The 19851-nt window shown below is 36.7% G+C and overlaps 1 protein-coding gene across 1 annotated transcript in view; it reads right to left on the reverse strand.

The window, feature by feature from the left end:
- SLC7A11 (solute carrier family 7 member 11) overlaps positions 1-19851 on the reverse strand; it is a 73338-nt gene that overhangs the window by 42927 nt on the left and 10560 nt on the right. The window contains exons 4-6 of the mRNA XM_019664072.1: positions 15590-15715; positions 11964-12063; positions 5015-5059 (exon numbers count right to left, since the gene is read on the reverse strand). Of these exons, the coding sequence (XP_019519617.1) occupies positions 5015-5059; positions 11964-12063; positions 15590-15715 (271 nt within the window). The remainder of the gene's footprint in view (positions 1-5014; positions 5060-11963; positions 12064-15589; positions 15716-19851) is intronic.

Below are 19851 nucleotides of genomic sequence, written 5' to 3' on the forward strand. Positions count from 1 at the left end.
AAACTGAGTCCTTAAAATGCCAAATACAAACTCAAAGACTTCAAAACAACCTTTAATATTTTTCTCATGCAACTTTGCTGAAGCACATTTAAGCAAGATTTTTAAATTGTTTTGTTTTGCTGTGTTTTTAATCAGATTAACTGTTGTATATGTCCTATAAGCAAAAGGCCTTATAAAATAGTATAACGTTATTAATAACGCCTTTACTTTGGCTGAATACAAGTCAATAAGGATAAAACCACATATACTAAGGATTTAAGACTGGAACATCTGAGCTAATGCAAATAACATAACTGTGGCCCATTTATGGGCCAGTCTGATCATCACATTGCCATAAAGGTCTTTGGGCATTTTTCCCAAACCAAGTTTCTCATCTTCAAAGTTATCATTGGTACAGGTGTGATGACTTTCAGGCACCAATTAATATAAATTGGCAGCAGGCAGAGTATTAATTAAACATGACACTCTGATTATTTAAACCTTCTATTAAAGTTGATTATTCAGAACTTGTTGATAGCCTGCTCTTCAAAAATGACTGATGATGTCAAGCTTTACTGACTTCCTCCAAGTCTACTATTTTCAACTCTTTAGAACAGAAGGAATAAATGAAGTGAGAAGAACACCGAAACAAGTCTAATAGGCAAACCAACCAGTCTCAGACCCCCAAGGTCAAAGTAAAGCAATTCATTTCTTGGCTTTCATCAACACAAGACATGATTTATCAATCGAAGAGCAGGATTACAAACATTATACATCTCAATGATATGTTCTTTGTACTGTGTAACTTCCTGAACAATGATAGATTGCACAGTCACCACAAAAGGAATGTCATAGGCAAAACTCATTAGATTTGCAAATAAAAAAATTTTCATTTTTAAAAACAAATGTACACATTAGGGATCATTACTACTATACATTTCATCTTGTGGGGGATAACATTTTAAAATTCAGATATTCCTTGGGAGTCTATCACCTACATGGTCCAAACTTTGAACATTCATGCTTCTCAAAATAATATTCTTATTAATACTTTAATATATTCGTTTGTGGTGGCAGTCACCATGCTATAGATAATTATTAAATGCAACATTGTTATATTACAAAATTTCAATAATAATTACTGTATCTTCACATAAAAATGTTAAATGGCTCTTAGAGGATTACTACTTCCATAGATCCAAAGCTATTCTTAGAGAAAAAAACATAAGAAAAACCATGGGAACATTTATTAATATTATAAATGTAATTGTAGGGCAGAAATTTTGCCCAAAATTTTAGGATTAGTGCTTTTCGAGCTTTAAAGAGTAGGTTAAAGAGACTTAATAGAAGAGAGAGTCATGAACCAGTTATTTTATTCCACTAATCTCTTGTTTATCTCTACTTGTTAAAACACCTAAAAAACTGTTCTTTAAGTCATACTCATCATAGAAGTTCAGAAATTATTCCATAGAGTAATGCTAGGCAATTTGAAAGATTTCCACTAAAATTATATATATATATATATATATATATATATATATATATATATATATATATATATATATATATATTTGTCAACTGTGATCATGAAACCTTATTTTATATTCTATATATTTTAAGTCACATTGCTATTTTCTCTGATCTAAATTAATGACCACTTTCTTACTTGGTCACAACTTCAGGAAAAATTTATTGCCTAGGTGAAGGAGGATGCTAAAAGGTGTTGTATCTTCAGCTGATGATTCATTTCACCAGCTGCCAGAAAGTTGCACGTTGCAGCACACCTGGAGACATGAGCCAGCGACTGACTGGGAAACATTTATCTTGGCACGTCACAAAGGAGATGAAATTATAATTAGTCTCCCTTGTAATGAAAGGTATTTTGGAGCTGTGTCTCCCTACGAAATAATACAAATTACACATCTGGACTAGGTCCACATAATTTTACCATCTATTCAGCCATAAATATTTCCCAAAGCATTCTTTGTGTTTAAAAAAATAAGATTTATTTTTGAAAAAACCTGGACTGATTGTCAACATTGCAGGGAAATGTTATTTATTTATTTATTTTTTTTTGGGGGGGGGGGGAAGATACTGAATAAATTGCTCAGAATACTGAATTTCTTTGGCTGATAAATACACAGTATAAATTTAACCTTTACTTTCCATTAAGGGAATTGTGTGGATTTCTCATATTATGATTTTGAGAAAATAATTATGTTGCCTAAGTTTTACACAGAATCTTCTATGCAAAAATTGAATACCTGAGTACTTAGTGCAAAAGAACAAAAGGTATCAGAGGTTTCTTTTTTCAACTGAAGTCTTACCAATCACTCATTATCTTCATCTAAAAATCCAGATTCTTAATCTCTCCTGCAAAGTTCCATAGTTTAAGGCCTTAAAATATAATATCAAATTAAAGGTATTCTAGAATATTTAAAGAAGTTTGCAGAATCATGATTCCAGAAAATGAAAATATTTCATCCAATGTAACCAGTGATAATAATATTAGTCTAAATCAGGTTCAATAGTTACTTTTAAATTATTATAAAATTCCTATAACTTGTTTCTCCTTTAAAATACAAGTTTATTTTCTCTAAATATAAAAATGTCAATGAAGTCTGTACACAAGAACAGGAGAGATTATAAAATGCACACTCAATTTTAGTACTGAAAGTTTTGAGAACAGGTTTCAATATGGTATGAAATAATTTTTCATATTTCTTTCAAAAACGCTGAAGAAAGAGAATCGTGTAGGATATTGAAACCTAGAAAACACTCTTATGTAAGTAACATTTACTTTCTTCCTTAAATAAGGATATAATAATAGTAAGAACAATCAAACAATTATGTAGTGTATAAAAATTGACAGTCTCTAATCTAAGTACTTCACTAAATATTAACTCATTTCCACAACCCAATGATGTAGGTGCTATTGTAGTTCTCATTTTTTTTGAGATGAGGAAATATCTTTGTAATAAAAGAAGAAAACACCGAATCAATGCATCACTGTTTTTTAGTATTTGTACATATTGAATCATAGATATTATCAATGAGTGAAAGCTAAGGCCCTAAAACTAAGAAAGAGAAAAAGAGAAGAAGAGAATCTTTGACTAGTATACCACTCACAAATTAAGATTGGGGTAATAATGGCATAAATAATTTAAAAATATGCTCAATATACACAATAGTATGTTTGTATAGATAGCAAATGAAAATTATGCTTAAACTGTTAAAGAACATTACAAGAGAATGTGAACTATATGTCACTGATGTATAATATAATAAATGTTATGTGACACATCACATCCACAAACTTACATCTTGTCATTTTTTTTTTCATAAGAAATGCTCTCTGATACTAGATTTTAGTAACTGGCTTTAAAAAATGTTTTAGAATTAAAGAGAAAGTAATAAACCATAGTTATCTCTTTCACAGAATGAAAGTTCAACAAATATTTTATATAAAATCTAGTAAGAGCAATCTTTTCTCTATGTTTCCACTCACACACTAATTACTCTCAAAAACGGAAAAGACAGGACAGCCAATATATCTCTGTAATCTATGGATTTAGAGTCATAAGGCAGCTTATCATTTCAAAGCAATGCTAGAAAGAACTAGATCCTGGTAAATGTATGTCCCCCACCACAATTCCAGTTATAAATATGAAAGTACTGTCACAAATTTATCATATTACTCAATAAAATAACCTTTACACATGTTTAAATTACATTTTGATTTGCCTAACAGTTGAATGAGACAGAATGAAACATCATTTTAAACTCAATTGCTTTGTTATGTGCTCAAAATTCTGACTACTTTGGTTCTTGGTCAGATCTTATTATCTCCCAATATACTTGGTGCCAGAATTTCTTAGTCTACCTTAATTTGAATGGTCAACCTTTAAGCATATTCTCTGATGTCTGGGCTATTTCTATTTCATACTGACTCACCTGGTACTTGTTCCCTTCTTGGAAGGCTCTCTCTCTCTCTCTCTCTCTCTCTCTCTCTCTCTCTCTCTCTCTCTCTCTCTCTCTCCCCTCCACTCCCTGCTCCCCCCCAAAAATACCTACTCATCATTTGAGACTTTATATAAACAACATCTCCCTAGATACCATAAAGTATTTCCTCCTTTCCTCTCTGTCAAACTGAATAACCTATTAGGGTGTCAATCACAACATGTTATAGTTATTTGTCTACATATCTCACTCATTAACTAGACAATAAAACCTTAAATACAAGTCTTATTCCTCATATACGCAGTTCCTAGCACAACGGTTTTAACATGGTAGATGTTTAAACAAAGATGAATTAAGTAACGTTATCATTCTGTCTATATCTTTCACTGTACCTCTTAAAATTTCCCTCCTCAGATCATAGATTATGTTGTTTTCCTGTGTAAAGTCAAATATTTATGCACAAATCATAAAAATAACTCATTTTTCTAAGTTTTAAGTTAAAAATAATTCATTTTAGAAACATATACATCATCATTATGTCACTGAGTCATCAAAAGTATTACCTGGGAACGAAAAGTGTAAGAAATCATCCAGCTCCCAAATTTACAAGCTCCTATAATATTCTGCAGTTATTTCTAGGCTTTCATAATTAATCATTTATTGAGTACATTATTCTCTTTAATTGGATTGTTATGGAAAGACTCCTATGAATTATTACAAGTAACTTTTGATGTTGATGTTTTATGGAATGTCTGTGGGCAGCTGAGAGTCCATGTTAAGTTTTATGTATGTTTTTACAAAATAGCTTACCTACAATAAAACTTTTTCTTTTATACTTTCAGTTTATCAGATAATTTAATGGAATGTTGAATATACTGTCAATTCATTTACATCTAATTTATGATAAAGTCAAATAAATGTTATCTGCCAAGGAGAGCGAGGAGGAGGAGGAAGATGACAGTGAGTATAAAGCTGACTGGCCCACACTGAATTTCTTCTTTTGGTATACTTTCTCAATGATATAAGCTTACATTTTCTTCCCTTTAAATATTCCAGAGTAAATATGGCTACTTACTTTTCAGGATTTTCTACTTCTTCGGTAACAAAGTTGAGATAAAACCTAAAACCATAAATAGATTTCAAGCTATTAATATATTTTATGACCATAATCCAAAGTTTCAAATTTTAACTATTTAAAATCAAACTCAGAATTATGAAAACTTTATATACAAATACTCATAGTAAGATGACAATGTTCCACCATCAAAAGTACCAACAAATCAATTTCCTATAAAACCGTATTGATGGTTATTTTTTATTTTTTCACATTTTTATAGAGGTATGACATGAACAGTAAAACATACAAATCTTAACGTATAACTTGATGAATTTTTACATATTTACACATCTATGTAACTGACAACAAGATGAAGAGATAAAACACTTCTAACACCCTAGAACAGCGGTTCTCAACCTGTGGGTCGCGACCCCTTTGGGGGTCGAATGACCGTTTCACAGGGTTCGCCTAAGACCATTGGAAAACAAAAAGATATTTACATTACGATTCATAACAGTAGCAAAATTACAGTTATAGAGTAGCAACGAAAATAATTTTATGGTTGGGGGTCACCACAACTTGTGGAACTGTATTAAGGGGTCACGGCATTAGGAAGGTTGAGAACTGCTGCCCTTGAAGCTTCCCTCATAGCCCTCTCCAGTCAATATCATCGCCTCCACCCTCCTGCAAAGACAACCACTATTGACGTTTATCACCATGGACTAATTTTGCTTGTTTCATCCTAATTAGACCGGTATTCACTTGTATAACTATTGTACAATATTTATTCTTTTGTGTCTGGCTCTTTAGCTGGCGTTTATGTTTGTGAGTCTCATCCATGTTGTTGTATGTAGCAATGATTCATTATTTATTATCGTTGCTTTTCATTGTATGAATGTAACACTATACCTTCTACTGTTGATGGACATTTGGATTACTTCCAACTTACAGCTATACATACCATAAATACGCTTTTACATGGCTTCTTGGGGACCGTACATTCATTTCTCTTGGTGATGTACTCAGAATATGATCGCTGGGTCATAGCGTAGACGTATGTTTACTGACAATGATTTTTCTACCATTGTTTGCATTCTCCCCCAACAACAGATGAGATTATAATGTGTCAGTCACTGGGGCAATGAGAGTAGAAAATCCATAGTCTCTCTCCTGAAGGCGTTCACAGCTTATAGAGTGCTTCCTAGAATACTGACACAGCATGGGAGACAGTGCTGGAGCATACACAGGGCACCATGGGAGCAGGGGGAGGTCTAACCCAGACTGGCAGGTCACAGAAGCTTTTTCTAGAAGAGGCATTGCCCGAGTTGAGTCTTCAAAAATGCTTAACATTGACACCGGTGAAGTACTGTAAGGACATTCCAGGCTGAGCGCGACACATGAGCTCAGGGGTGTGGCAGTGCTATACACACAGGGGATGAGCAGCAGTGTAGTATTCTGCAGCACCGAGTGTGGCAGGGGGAGTGAGAACAGAATTTAAGCACAAGATGGCCTTTGGCTTCTGAGAATCCAGATTTTAGGAGTGGTGACAAGTCAGTTAAGGAGAAATATGACAGCTGCATCGCTCAGTTGTAGGGAACTGGCTTTCTAGATATAAACACAGAGGGCAAACAGGAACCAAAAAGGGGATAAAAGATACTAAATTCTCAGTTCTCACTTCTCCTTTTCAATTCACTGGTTACCAGCATGCATCCCATCAAATGACCTCAAGTCACAAGGCTATCAAGTGGCTGTTTTTGTTTTTTGTGTAGGTAGGCAGCTAATTTTAGGCACGCTGTTAGTCACTGCAGGTAGAAGTTGCTACCTAAAGAGCAGAGCATTTTGAATAGTTCCTAAGCCCTGAACACTTTTCTGGGTCTCTTATGTGACAAGAAGCATTCAGGGCCCATGATATTCCACCTTCAAGTTCTATAGGATTGCAAATATTATCCTAAAGTTATGGCCCTAGAAAAATGCAGGTTCCTTTCCTTCACTTTGTGACTCTACTTTCCCCATCCAGGAATGTCTACCCTCTCGCATTTTTGGCTCCTTTTTCCAATGTGAAGGGACTACTGGAGACCATTTAAAGCCCTGTGGTTCTCTCTCAAGGCTCTAAGATCTAACACTTAGGCAGACTCCATCCTCAAATACACAAACATAGATAACTGGATCATGAATGGGAAACTAAGGCATCATATGGGGAAAACTGGACATATAAAGACCTTTCTACTTCTTCATTTCATAGGCTTAGGAAATTTCCACAACATAACAAAGTAATATTTTCAATATACTCTTCTGTTCTCCTAGTATTCCTTAGGAGGTAAAATACCAATTATGTAAGTACACAAAAACATGGTCTGTGGGTACAAATTCTCTACACTCTAACACCGAATGGCTAGAATATTAACTCATCAGTCTTGAATACACTTAAAATGTCTCGTGACATAAAAGAAAGATGAGAAAACCCGTCTTATTCCATCTCTGTAAAAAAAACTCATCTACATTCACAAGTAGGCAACTGATGCTCACGGTTAAATACAAGACAAGAGGCCCAAAATGGAGTCACTTATGCTAAGTCCCATGGCATCAAACTGAGGCTTAAATTATAATTTCAACTGAGGCTTAAATTATAAATAGTTTCAGCTCTCCCAGAAATGGAATCTGAAACCAGTCAATCAGGGATTGTCTGACCAGCACCAGGTAGATAATCTGCCTGAAAGACAGGAAAGTGACATTGCAATAACCAACTGCTTTTTTTTGGTCTAGTATAACTTCCTTGTTCCCACTCCCTTCTTTTTCCAAAAGTCTTTAGTTTTGTACAGCTCCTCAGAGCTCCTTTCTATCTGTTAGATTGCATGCTGCCCGATTAGAATCGATTTTTTTCTCAAATTCTTATAAATTTTAATAGGCCTCAGTTTGTCTTTTAACAAGGTTAAGGTGTGTAATATTTTAAGGATACGTTTTAAGTAGAAACATGTGACTAGCCAAGAAAACAATAACAATAAAGTTGATCTAAAAAGTTATCAACCAACGATATTGTTTTTAATGACCAGAGTGTGTTTCTAAAACAGAGATTGTAGTTATACCAGGAAAGCAAGCAACAATCAATACTTCTATCTGGAATATGCATTTGAGGGCTATGGTGTGTTTGCTATAAGCCCTAGGCGGTGAGAAGTATAGGATGAAAATGCAAAAATCAAAACAAACAAAAAGCAAAACAAACAAACAAAACCCCACACAAGCTAAGAAATATTTCCAGGCCTCTTATGTCAAAAACAGCCAGTTTCTTCTTAACACTTCAATTAGAAACTGGTTGTTTTTGGGGCTTTTTTCTCCCAACAATGTTAAAGCAAGAAAGGAAGTATGGAAATATTTATGAAACAAACAAAAAAGAAAACAATTTCAAATATTTGCCATAGCACCAGAGAATAGAAAAAAGGAAAGAGTTTGGGGCAAGGTGGAGAGGACAAAGCTTCTAATTTTGGTCCAAACGTGTGCATCCTGTGGGAAATCCACCTTTATGCTCTAGTCTCCACCAACGCGTCTGGGCATCCTCTTGGCGTTATGTCGCCTCAAGGTCTCCGGAGAATGTTCAGAAATCTATTGTTTCTGCTTTTCCATGGTTGAGTATAAAAGGCACCGCAAAGCTGACAGTGCATTCCAGGAACCAACTATGTGAATTATTTTAAAAAGAAGCTTATTCTGCAGATTAGATTTGACACAATGGTACAAAATAATCCTGGCAAGTGCTTTAGAAAGACCAAATCCACTGAGGATAGGATTTGAAAGGGAGAAAAAAGACATTGAAAACGTACTTTCTATCACACAGTTTAAAAACAAAACAAAACAAAACCCATCAAGCAATATTTAGCTTTGGATCAGAATATGGGACTGAAATTGGTTGAGCTCCCCTGGGCCACAAGTAAGACAGGGAGACATATTTCTCTGAATAGAGACATTGGCAATGATAGTTAAGTTGCTCTGACCCAACTCTTGTGACCTGGCTGGATGAATGGTTTCTTTCCCCCTAATCATGCTTCTGCGAAGGCGTTTTCATTGTTCCAAAAGGCCCTGCTCTTCTCACAGTCAAAAGCCTACTCTATTCACATCCAAGGTTTGGCAAGTGTCTTTTTCCTATTCAACACGCAGGAGGTGGGATGCTACCAGAGCAACACCTCCCGGACCAGGGTCTGCTGCTTTTTCCTCCACCCTAGGTGGCTGAGTTCTCATGACAACGGCCACTTCTGTCCTACTTCTGTGCAAGGCCCATACTTTATTTTTTCTATCAAAGATTGTCACTGCAGCAGCAGAGGGAGTGAAGGCTCGTTGACAGTGCCCCATTTATAATTCCACAGCCCAGTCTTGTAATTACATCACGGAAGACCGGGAGAGGTCAGGAAGGCAGGATCACACTCGGAAAGTGAATCAATTCCCTCTTCCCTGGGAACTCTTCTAGTCTCCATCTTGTTCCATTTACATCCAGATAATAACCAACAGACTGTGTCTTTTAAACACAACTTCCTGTTTCTAAAACTGATGGCCACAGATTGACAACCAGATCTTTCCTACCTATCCGCAAGGCAGCATTCAGGTAGCATAACAACCTGTTATGGAAATACAGTTACTTATCTGTCCCCTACGTAAGCCTCTTGTATACCATTTCATTTAAAATCCTGGCCTTAATTTCCAATCTTATGATTGAACCCTCAACAATATAAGAAAATTAACAGCTTCCCATTCTTTAAAATAGGGAGTGGCTATGAGGATCATGTGGGTCAGAGTAGCAATAAAGGCTCATGGAAACCCCATTTTACCTTGTAAACAGGGTTGAAAGAAATTTTTAGGCCCAAAATGGAGCTGCTCAATCCCCAGACACTAAGCCAACTCTGGGCTCTACACTTAGTTCCTTGTTCCTTATTCATTTTCTTTTTTTCTCTTCCTCCTTCCTCATTCTTCCTGCCACCTGGCTTCCTGGCTTCCACCCTGCTTTGCAGTACGCTGGACACTTGAGAGTGGAGACAGCCCACTCCGTGAAGTGTTCAATAAAGTTTGTTTGCATCACCTACATTGTCCCTTTAACACTTTTTTAACAAGAGTAACATTTGGGGTTCAAAATCAATAAAATTAAATATTAAGTAATAGGATAATGCAAAATGGAAAGTGTTTATACATGAAGAAATCTATGAGCCCTCAAAAGCTTATAGACGAGGAGCTTTGCTCCACATAAAGCAGTTGGCCTGAGAGTTCTGTGCTGGTAGGGGGGCAGTGAGTTCGACAGAAGATTTTAATATTCTGTGGGAACAGAGGCATGGCACACACAAGCCAAAGAAACTGCATTCAATAGAATTAATCAAATCTCCCTTGTGACTACTTCCACATCCCACATTCCCCATTGAACACTGAGGGTTTCCCAATACTTGGCTCCAGCTGAAAGCCTTTGCCACCTCCCGCTCTACGCTGGTGTCTCCTGGTGACCTTCCCAGTCGCTTGGCTGCTGCCCCAGGGCTCCAGGGCTCTGATCCAGGCTGAATAGCCATAGAAGAGCTGATTCTGTTACTAACCCTGTGATCACAACTCCGTTCTTTTCTCTGCCCAGCAGCACACTGTGCTTTGGATAAAAATTTAAAAAGACTTCAAAAATGCTGAATGATTCAAGACTAATGCTTACACACAATGGCTATAAAAATATTCCGAGATTATACAAATAGTTTATGGTAGATTCCTTAAAGCTACCATCGTCTAATGAACTTCAAACATATTTTGCTTCAAAAGCCATGTTAAAAATGTAACTTAAGTTCCTATACTCTCCTAGTTCTCCTCTAATGCTATATTTTCATAATTCAATGAGATTAATAGGGTATACAGTCTATTTATTTTGTAATATATCCTTATATTCCATGCATTAGCTGGGATGTAAAATCTCGAAAACAAAAGGAAATTGTATTTGTGTTTGAAATTCATTTACACAATTTTTTAGCTAGTGTAGCTTCCTGATACTTTTTTTAGACTAATAGAATATTCTCACAGCTAAACCTGTACAACTAGTAGCTCTATAAATAATAGAAAAGAAATATTGTATTGCTACTAACCACCACCAAAGAGTGAAATTTAATTTTACTGCAATGATTTTGATGTTTAAATAATACTTTTCTACCTTGTGGGCTTTCTTGCCACAGTTACTTCTACTAAATCGTACTATTGATGGAGCAATAAAATTTAATTAAGAAAATATCCCACTCTTATTCACAATTACTGTTATTCAAATTCCTGAACAAAGCCAGGCATAAGTACAAAGTTTTAATGCTTCAATCAGAGCAGTATCACAGCTGGAGACAGGCTCATCAAAGGAAATGTACCCGTGTCACAGTGATTTTAACCATCTTTCCTGCATATTATGTTTTCAAATGTTGAGGAAATTTTAAGAAACCTGTAAAGCCCTTTAAAATGTAACAGATTATCAAGTACAACTGATTTTATTATCCTGGTTTCTCCTTCCCTACCTTCACAGTACTATTTTACCACCCGGGAGCACCTAACTTATTTCTACGTCTGAATTATTTCTATCTCATGGGAAGGTGGGAAAAAACCAATTAATCACTATTTGTAAACACACTTGGAGTCTCAGCTGAAAGACCATTTGGCAAGCAAAGTACTGATCTTTAATATCTCGTGGCACTAGTTATGTCCTTACTGATCCATACTTATAAGCGATTTTGTATTGGCTCTTAAGACCCAGGATTTGTTTGTTTTTTATAACATCAGGCTAAATCTAGTAGTCACCTTGACTGGATACTTCAGTTATATTTTCGTTAAGTCATCCATGGAGGTGGGAGCCATACCATCTTTCTCACTTCAAGTAAAGTGCAGCGGTTTATGACTATTACCATGTGCCTGGCACTCTGCTGGGTACTAACTCAAAGTTCTCTAAGGAATTCATCAACTATACACACCACTAGAGAAATCAACCTACCAGCCAGCATATGCATACATTCCGTAATAAAAAGCCAGTGGCAATCCCATAATACTTGCATCTCTTCCTGAAAAGGCATCTTTAAAGTGTTGTGTTTGCCCTGCAATGAAAATAGAAAGATTTTAGGACTTTTCAAAGAATTGGTTACTATTCATTCTTTAACCATAAATATGGGCAGGGGGGGGGGAAGGTGGGGGACAAACTGCACTGTTTCAGGTCTAGATTTCTTACTCTCTGCTCATGGCCAGCTTTATTAATACTGTACCCATTCTAGACATGCAGTCCCAAAAGTATATTAATCACCACTACCACTACCTCACATTTCCCTTTTAATAAAATTATAGCCAAGAGAAAAGGGCATTTAAAAAGGAATCCCTTGTTTGAGCATTGCTCTACTCTTGACAGAGTTTGACCAAGAAAGAAGAGAAAAGGATCTCCCGTAATCTACAATTTATAGGAGCATGAAAAATTCTTTAATATAAAGATCATATAATACTTGGGAAGAAATATCCATGGGCCTATTCTCAGTTAGGAGGTGGCGAGAAAGCCTAGAATTGCCTTCCCACATCATTAACTTTCTTTCTGCTTTTCCCCTTGTAGTTCCTTAGACACCAAAGGGGGTTGGAAAGCCCTGCAACCAAATCTGCCCTCCCCGCAGCTACCTTTGTAAGTCAAGTTTTACTGGAGCACAGCCAGGCCCTCTAACTCAGGTATCACTGATATTATGGGTCTGTGGCTGGTTTCACCCTTGAGTAGGGTGGTTGTGAAGAGGCCGCATGGCACCCCAAATTAAAAATATTTACTATCTGGCCCCTGACAGAGAAGTTCCACTGACACTGTTCTACAGAATGGCACGGTTTCCTTCTAGAAACCCTGAAAAGGAATGATATTGAACTTTAAAATAGATAGGTTTTAACAAATTTTGCATCAACATGGGGAGTGAACATTTTTATTCATCACATTTTTCTGTACTTTGTGAAACACAATGGGCCATTTTCTTGTATGCCTTTTGGATAATTACAATAAAATAGAAATTCAGATTTATATTCGAAGTTAAGCATACAAAAAGTCTTTCCAAAGAAAATCACAAATGAGATTACCCAAATGGAAAGTGTGACTTTGTTTCAAAATTAGTCTTCACAGAAGGAAATAAAAGAGGGATGGAGGTGGCTGATATATATGAGATTCTCTCTCTTCACGCAAATCTCAGGTGCTGTCTAGGTTTCCCAGGCAACAACATATAATATGTGTGAGTTTTGAGATAAAAAATGGAGAATGCTGAGTTATACACTAAATGATGCTTCCCTCGAAGCATCCAATTCCCAAACATAGTTCATTTTTAAAAATGACACAGTGACTTCAGAAATGCCTGTTTTACTAAAACATCTCTGTGTCCTCATAAAAGGGGAATATAAATACTGGAACTCAGATAAAAACATCTGTTGTAATTTTTTTTAATCATGATCCGTGGTCTCCTTGGCCTAAAGGGACAATATTCCTAATAGTGCAGCACTGAATAATCAATAAGAGAAACCAAACCTTGTAAAGAGTGGGGTCCCAAGCGCAGAGTCTGAGAAGTGCCATTTTGAAAGTTTACAAAAAGAGAGGCATTTCTAAACTTCAGGGAAATTTTGGATACATAACGGAGGTCTCAGGAAGATGAAAGTCATGATATTCAAAGGAAAGTTTAACAAATCCTCATGCCTAACTACAGAACAGAACTATTTTCAGGGTTTGATTAGAGTAGAAAATAAGTGCACAAAACTTAGTCAAGTTTTTGTCCTGCCTGGAGTTTCAAATTGATGTGAAAAATATGGGATCAAGTTAGAAATAAAGAAAACCACCATTTTACAGTAATAGAGTAAGTCTACCTGCTAAGGACGCTCTCCAAAATATTAAAATTTACTTTAAATGTGGTGATACTCTCTGGGCATCTCTCTACTAGGTGAGGAGATATATGAGGCAGCCTGGTCACATTAAGTACTGATGTCATCAGACTGAATTAAAGGTCATTCTAGTGTAAGTGATCCGAAATAGATCCAAAAGATATTTTATGACCTCTGCTCTCAAGGAATTTGCAATACAGTAACATTTGGGCAAACTCATCTCACCTCACACACACCTATATTGGGTTGTCGGAAAAGTCATGACACATTTTTGCAACTAAAAACGGAAAACATACATCATGACTTTTCCGACAACCCAATATAAGTAAGTGGTAAAAACTGACTACAGTGTTACATTACATCAAAAAGAAAGAAAAAAATCTTATTTTAAAGGATAATGTATCAACTTTTGGAACCTAAACTAGAACTCAAATAGGGTCAATGACCCAGAGTTCCTGCACTTTCCAAAAATGGAAGAAACTCCTCACAGGAGACTAAAGAGTTAGCCCGGGAAAAGAAAGCACTAACAAAACAGATTATTTTTTCCTCCATTTCACATGGATCAGATAAAATATGAGCAGGCCGGCTCTGTGGAGGCCACTGTGGATTAGAATAGCGAGCTCATGTCTTTTCTTTATTGTTTTTGTTCCTAGTTGGCTGAGGTTGCTGGTTCTCTGCAAACATTTAGCCGGGAGACCTCTAAGCTCTCCCGCTGGGCTTGTTCAATGGACAAGGGCAGCTCCCTTTCCCAGCTACACAGCGATGGCTCTTTCGCTGCTTGTTATTGTTTAATGCCTCTACCAGCAGCGAGGATTTGGCTGAATTTGGGCGTTCCCTTTTGCCCTGTGTAATCCTGAACCTGCAACTTCATTATATTTCTCAAAAAGTTCCCTTTCTTGGAGCAGGCAGTATCAATGGAAACATGAAATACTTAAGATGCCCAAGTTATATGTCACTCCTTTACAATTTCATCTCACTTTCCTATGTATGTCCCATTATCGTGCCCTTTGCTAATTAGATAACTCCCGTGGACCTCTTCTCTTCCAACAATTTCTACTGAATACAAGAAACTGCATGTGCCTTCTTCCCTCCAACGGAAACTCTAAATGACATCACCCCCTCAACCGTCTCATCTTTTCTTACTAAACAGTCAACTCATAAGGTAAGCACGCCCAAAAATGGTGTTACATTTCTATAGAAATGCAGATTTTACATTAAAAATCATGTAACAATAAAAGTTACGTTTTCACAACTATTGTTATTGTCAGATAATACTTGGTTTTTTAGAAATGCTATTCCCATATTTGATGCCCCTTCTCTCAAGATTCCATTATGAAGGGAAAAGGAATAATGACCATCAAGTAAAAAAATTACTGATTACCTTTCCAGATATCTTAAATCTGTGAACTATTTTAAAGTAAAAAGAAGAGGACATATGTATCTGTAGTTTAATGGCATTTTTTTTTCCCCACTTTGAGGTTTCACATGAGTTTATGCCGAGACTTCACCGAGGCCTTATTTTGTTGTTTGGTCCTGTCTAAATGCTCTTCTTGCAATTGAGAGGTAAATACCCACCCACCCCAAATGCAGTGGCCTTTCAAGTCAATCAGATGACAATACAGAGTCTCAGTTCCACAAGCAGAACTAATTAAGGGATTCTGCTAGTACAAGCGAAAGTTAGTGTAGAAGAGACGAAAAGCAGATACGTTCTTTAAAAAGCATTTACTTTTCAGTCCATACCTTTAATTAGCTGCATAACTCCAGGGACTATAATTATCAGAATTGCTGTGAGCTTGCAAAAGGTTAGAAAAATCTGGATGCGGGCACTCCAGCTGACACTCATGCTATTTAGAACCATCACTACAGCTGAAAAACACAAACAAACAAACAAACAAACAGATGAAGTTACAAAACGCAACTCTTCATTGGCATGAAGACATGCCACCCATAAACCCAGAGGCATTGGCGTTACCTGGAAGCATTTTGGAATTACAGGAACCACCTCACACCTAAGGAATACAAATATGCATTTCCACAAGATTTCTAGGTGATTTTTGTGTCCATTAAAGTTTGAGAAGCTCGGATAAAACCTCCAGACAGTAAGGAGTCATCTCTTGTTCTTTCTGACATACGAGAGAACATAACATTCTAGTGCCTTCATGATTATATAAACACATCTTCTAAGCAAATCCTGAGTCATCACAGCACGCAATCAGGTTGCTGAAAGTGGCTCCTCAGCATGATGAAGCAGGCAACCGTTTCTTCCCTCCATGACTGCAAGCAGGTTCACGCCTCCGTGCCGAGTCATGCTCAAGCAGCAGTAAGATGTCCGGAAGTTGCCTGGGACCTTATTCTTCACTCTCAGGACCAGCCTCAGCCAGCACTTTTGGTTTTCCTCTCCACTTTCCAAAAAGCACGTGAAAGAGTGACTTACAACCTACCCTAACTGCAGAGGCTTCCAAGACATGTTTTGGGGCTTGGAAGAAAAGGTGGTAAGTGATGAATCCACCAAGGTTCCCAGGCTAGGAGGAAATGGGTGTGACGCCAGCAGGAGTTCCCTTTCCTACTGAAGCTGCCTGCAGTTTCCTGAGCAGCACTCAACTGCCCACTGGCCTCACTGTGTGGACCACGAGAACCTTGCAGACAGAACAAGCGGCATTCATTTCTATACTGCTAGCAACCAGCCTCATGGCTAGCCCTGGAAGACCATCACACAGTTCTGTTGAGTGAAAGAATGAACTGGAGCCTTGGTTAAAACAAACAAACAAACAAAAAAAGCCTTCAGGCAAAGGGCATGAAATGAATGGTGCTATTCTAAGATGCTGCCTCCTAGACTCTGCTATAATGACTGACTGACATTATTCTAAACAGTGGATTTCAACTGTACCCTCTTTACAAAACCTTATGCTTAGTGTCACCAAAACAAAAACAAACAAAAAAAAGCTACTCCCTACCTGACATTTGCAGCTATTATCTACAAGCTTTATTCTTAAAAACGTATATTCCCCTAAACAAATAACAAACATGTATGAAGGTACTTCTTTTCAGGGGACAAAACCAAACAGAATTCTTCTCATTTAAATTGTAATAAGAAGTTTTCCTTATGTACAGCAATGACTTATCTTCATAATTTCCCATTGCCTGATATGATCACTAGCTCATTTCAGAATTTAAGAATCAGTGCAAATGTTATCAACACATAATATATAATGGCAAAAATTTTTAAATAACCTAGACCCCTAAAGGAAGGTTAAGTCACATCTTTTTAATGGTTTACTATGCAGGCATTTAAAATCATGATACAGTTATATATTATATGAAAGGGTGTTCATGATATATTACTTAGTAATACAGCAAGTGATAGAGATGGATAGATGGATAGATGGATGGATGGGTGGATGGATAGACACAAAAACAAAGGAAAAAATCTGAAAAAGTATTTATGAAAACGTTAACAGGAGGCATCTATAGATGAAAGAACACTAAATAATTTTCCATTTTTCTTATTTATTTTTCTGCATTACTTTATAACTTTTATAATGAACATGCAGTATTCTTAAGTAAAAGGATCAATAAAGCAATTTTCATTTTTGAAAAAAAATATCAAAGGTGAGAAACGTAAGGGCTCCATAGATCCCACACAAAGTGAAACAGGGGTTTACTAATGAAGAAAGGTTTCAAAGGAGTAATGATGAGTATGATCAGAAATTCTGGTGCTGGATAAGCTACATGGGAGGTAAAGGGAAAATTCTACTATGTTTGAAGAAGAAAACATGAAGAAACAGACAGGCCCGTTGTTAATGGCAAAATACATTATTTTATAAGAGAAGCGATAAACAATAAAATTATTTTTCTCTCCCCAGTATAAAGCATTTATATATGGAAGATAATTCAGTGCAACTCTGCTCTCATCTTCATCATCCAGTAATTCTTTTCTTTTTTCTATGCAAATGGCTCTGCGATAAATGAGTTATCATATGAAATGGATTATTTTTTTCAGTTAAGGAGATTCAGCATTGGCCTGAAAATAAAATTGAACTCATGTTCCCACCAACAACAAAAAGCACTTTTTTTTTTTTAAACAGAGCTCTTAAAACCCAAAACGTTCTCTGTTTCTGAAAGTACTCCACAAAAGAAAAGAGCTGCTGCATAGAGAGGAAGGGAGAATAGGAGAAAGCAAGTGAAAGGGGGAAAGAAAATATGGGAGGAAGGGAGAGGGAGAGGAAAGAGAATGAGGCATTCTTGTTTTTTGGAATCTCTTCCTATATATTTGAGAAAAGGAAAGAGGATTTGTTACTTTCATAGAGAGTGTGAGTACTTAATGCCTATTTAAATAAAAAAATAAGTATTTGGGATTTTCTCTTATATTTTCTGAAGTCTTCTTAGGAAAATGGAATACAAAATTTAACAAATATTATGAATTGATCATCTCACCTGGCTTTGCTCTCAGACAGTGGAAATAAAAATGCTGCTTAAGACTGATTTCCCCCAAAGGTTTCTCAAAACCCTGCTTTATCTGAGCATCCAGACACTGCATTCATTATTTGGTACCAAATTCCAGAAGAGATGGACCTGAAGGATACAGCTTAACTAGTAACAAGGCCGCCTGTGCAGAGGCAGCATGAAGGTCCTCACATGGTCAAAAGTGCTGTTTCATCACGTGTGTCTTTGTGTCTTTACAGACAAATTTAAGTCTCCCTATGTCGTTTATCCAACAATATTGAAAAGGGATTTGGGATTCACAAAATGCAAGAGTTTTCTGAGTCTCTGAAACAAATATCTACTTTGTTTTTTATACACTCTCTACCCACTATGTAATAATCAAAGAAATCTGAGCAAGCTCTCTGGTTCTAGTTTTACTTCCTTTGAAGAATAACAGCTAACTTCACACAGTAGGAAACGCTTCTGTCAGCTGATACATGTATCAATTTAGTATAATGATGATTTTGCTTGGCTTAAATGTTACCAAAATGAAAATATAGGGACATAAAGGTTTTTGTTACTTATTTATGATTCGGTTTCCTAAGAACTGAAATACAGCCATGAAAGTCACATACATACATCCTGGAGATAAGAAATACATATTCGAAGGGAGCCGTATTTGAGGAGGGCATTTGAGGAAGGACTGATGCTGTGATTGAAGGACTGGCGAGTGTGTCTTGCTGCACTTGTGTAATTCAGGGCAAAAATAGAAGAAAATGTCTAGTTCCGCCCAAGACTTACTCAGCCTCTTTGTTAACTAGGTATCACCAATCTCTACTACAGAAGTTAGTAAACCATAACATAATTATCTTTACATGTAATTGTTTTAAAATTTTGATTTGAACGGTTTCCATTTACGCCTCTAAAATACAAATTTTTCCCTTTAAAACGATTGCTAGGATTGGGATAAATATGAGGTGCGTCTCTGGACTTACCAAAATAGTAATATGTTATCATTACCCATCTCATTTCAAGGCCAACGTGGGCAATATTTGTGGGTATATAAATGTTTACATAGAATCTATTTGAAGTTTGCTGATTATACCTTTTCATGAATAACTTCTTTCAATTTACAGAGCTCTCAAAAACACTGCCCCTACTTTTTTCTTTTTCAAATATAATAATTTTGATATGATTCTGCCTTAGTCAGTCAAGGGACAAGAATATAATAGGTACAACAATGGCTGTTAATCCAATCCCTTATCAAGAATGTTATACGGGGGCCGGCCGAGTGGCTCAGTTGGTTAAGAGCTCGCTCAAGAGTTTGAGCTCTGAGCAACAGCGGTTCGAGTCCAGCCTGAGCTGAGCAGCCGTGAGTCGCCGGCGACGGCGTGGGCTGCAGTCCCTGTGGCAGTGGATTGCCATGGGCTACAGTGTGTGGCCAGCAGCCAGCGTGAGTGGCCAGCAGCCGCAGTGAGCGGTCGTCCAGAAGCGGGCGACTGATCTGCCTCGCCAGAGAAGAGCACAATGATGGTGCCAACTTGGGCCAGTGAAGCAACATCCTCCATAAGTAGATTGAA

This window comes from Hipposideros armiger, unplaced genomic scaffold, assembly GCF_001890085.2.
Source record: "Hipposideros armiger isolate ML-2016 unplaced genomic scaffold, ASM189008v1 scaffold_415, whole genome shotgun sequence".
Classification (NCBI taxonomy): Eukaryota; Metazoa; Chordata; class Mammalia; order Chiroptera; family Hipposideridae; genus Hipposideros; species Hipposideros armiger.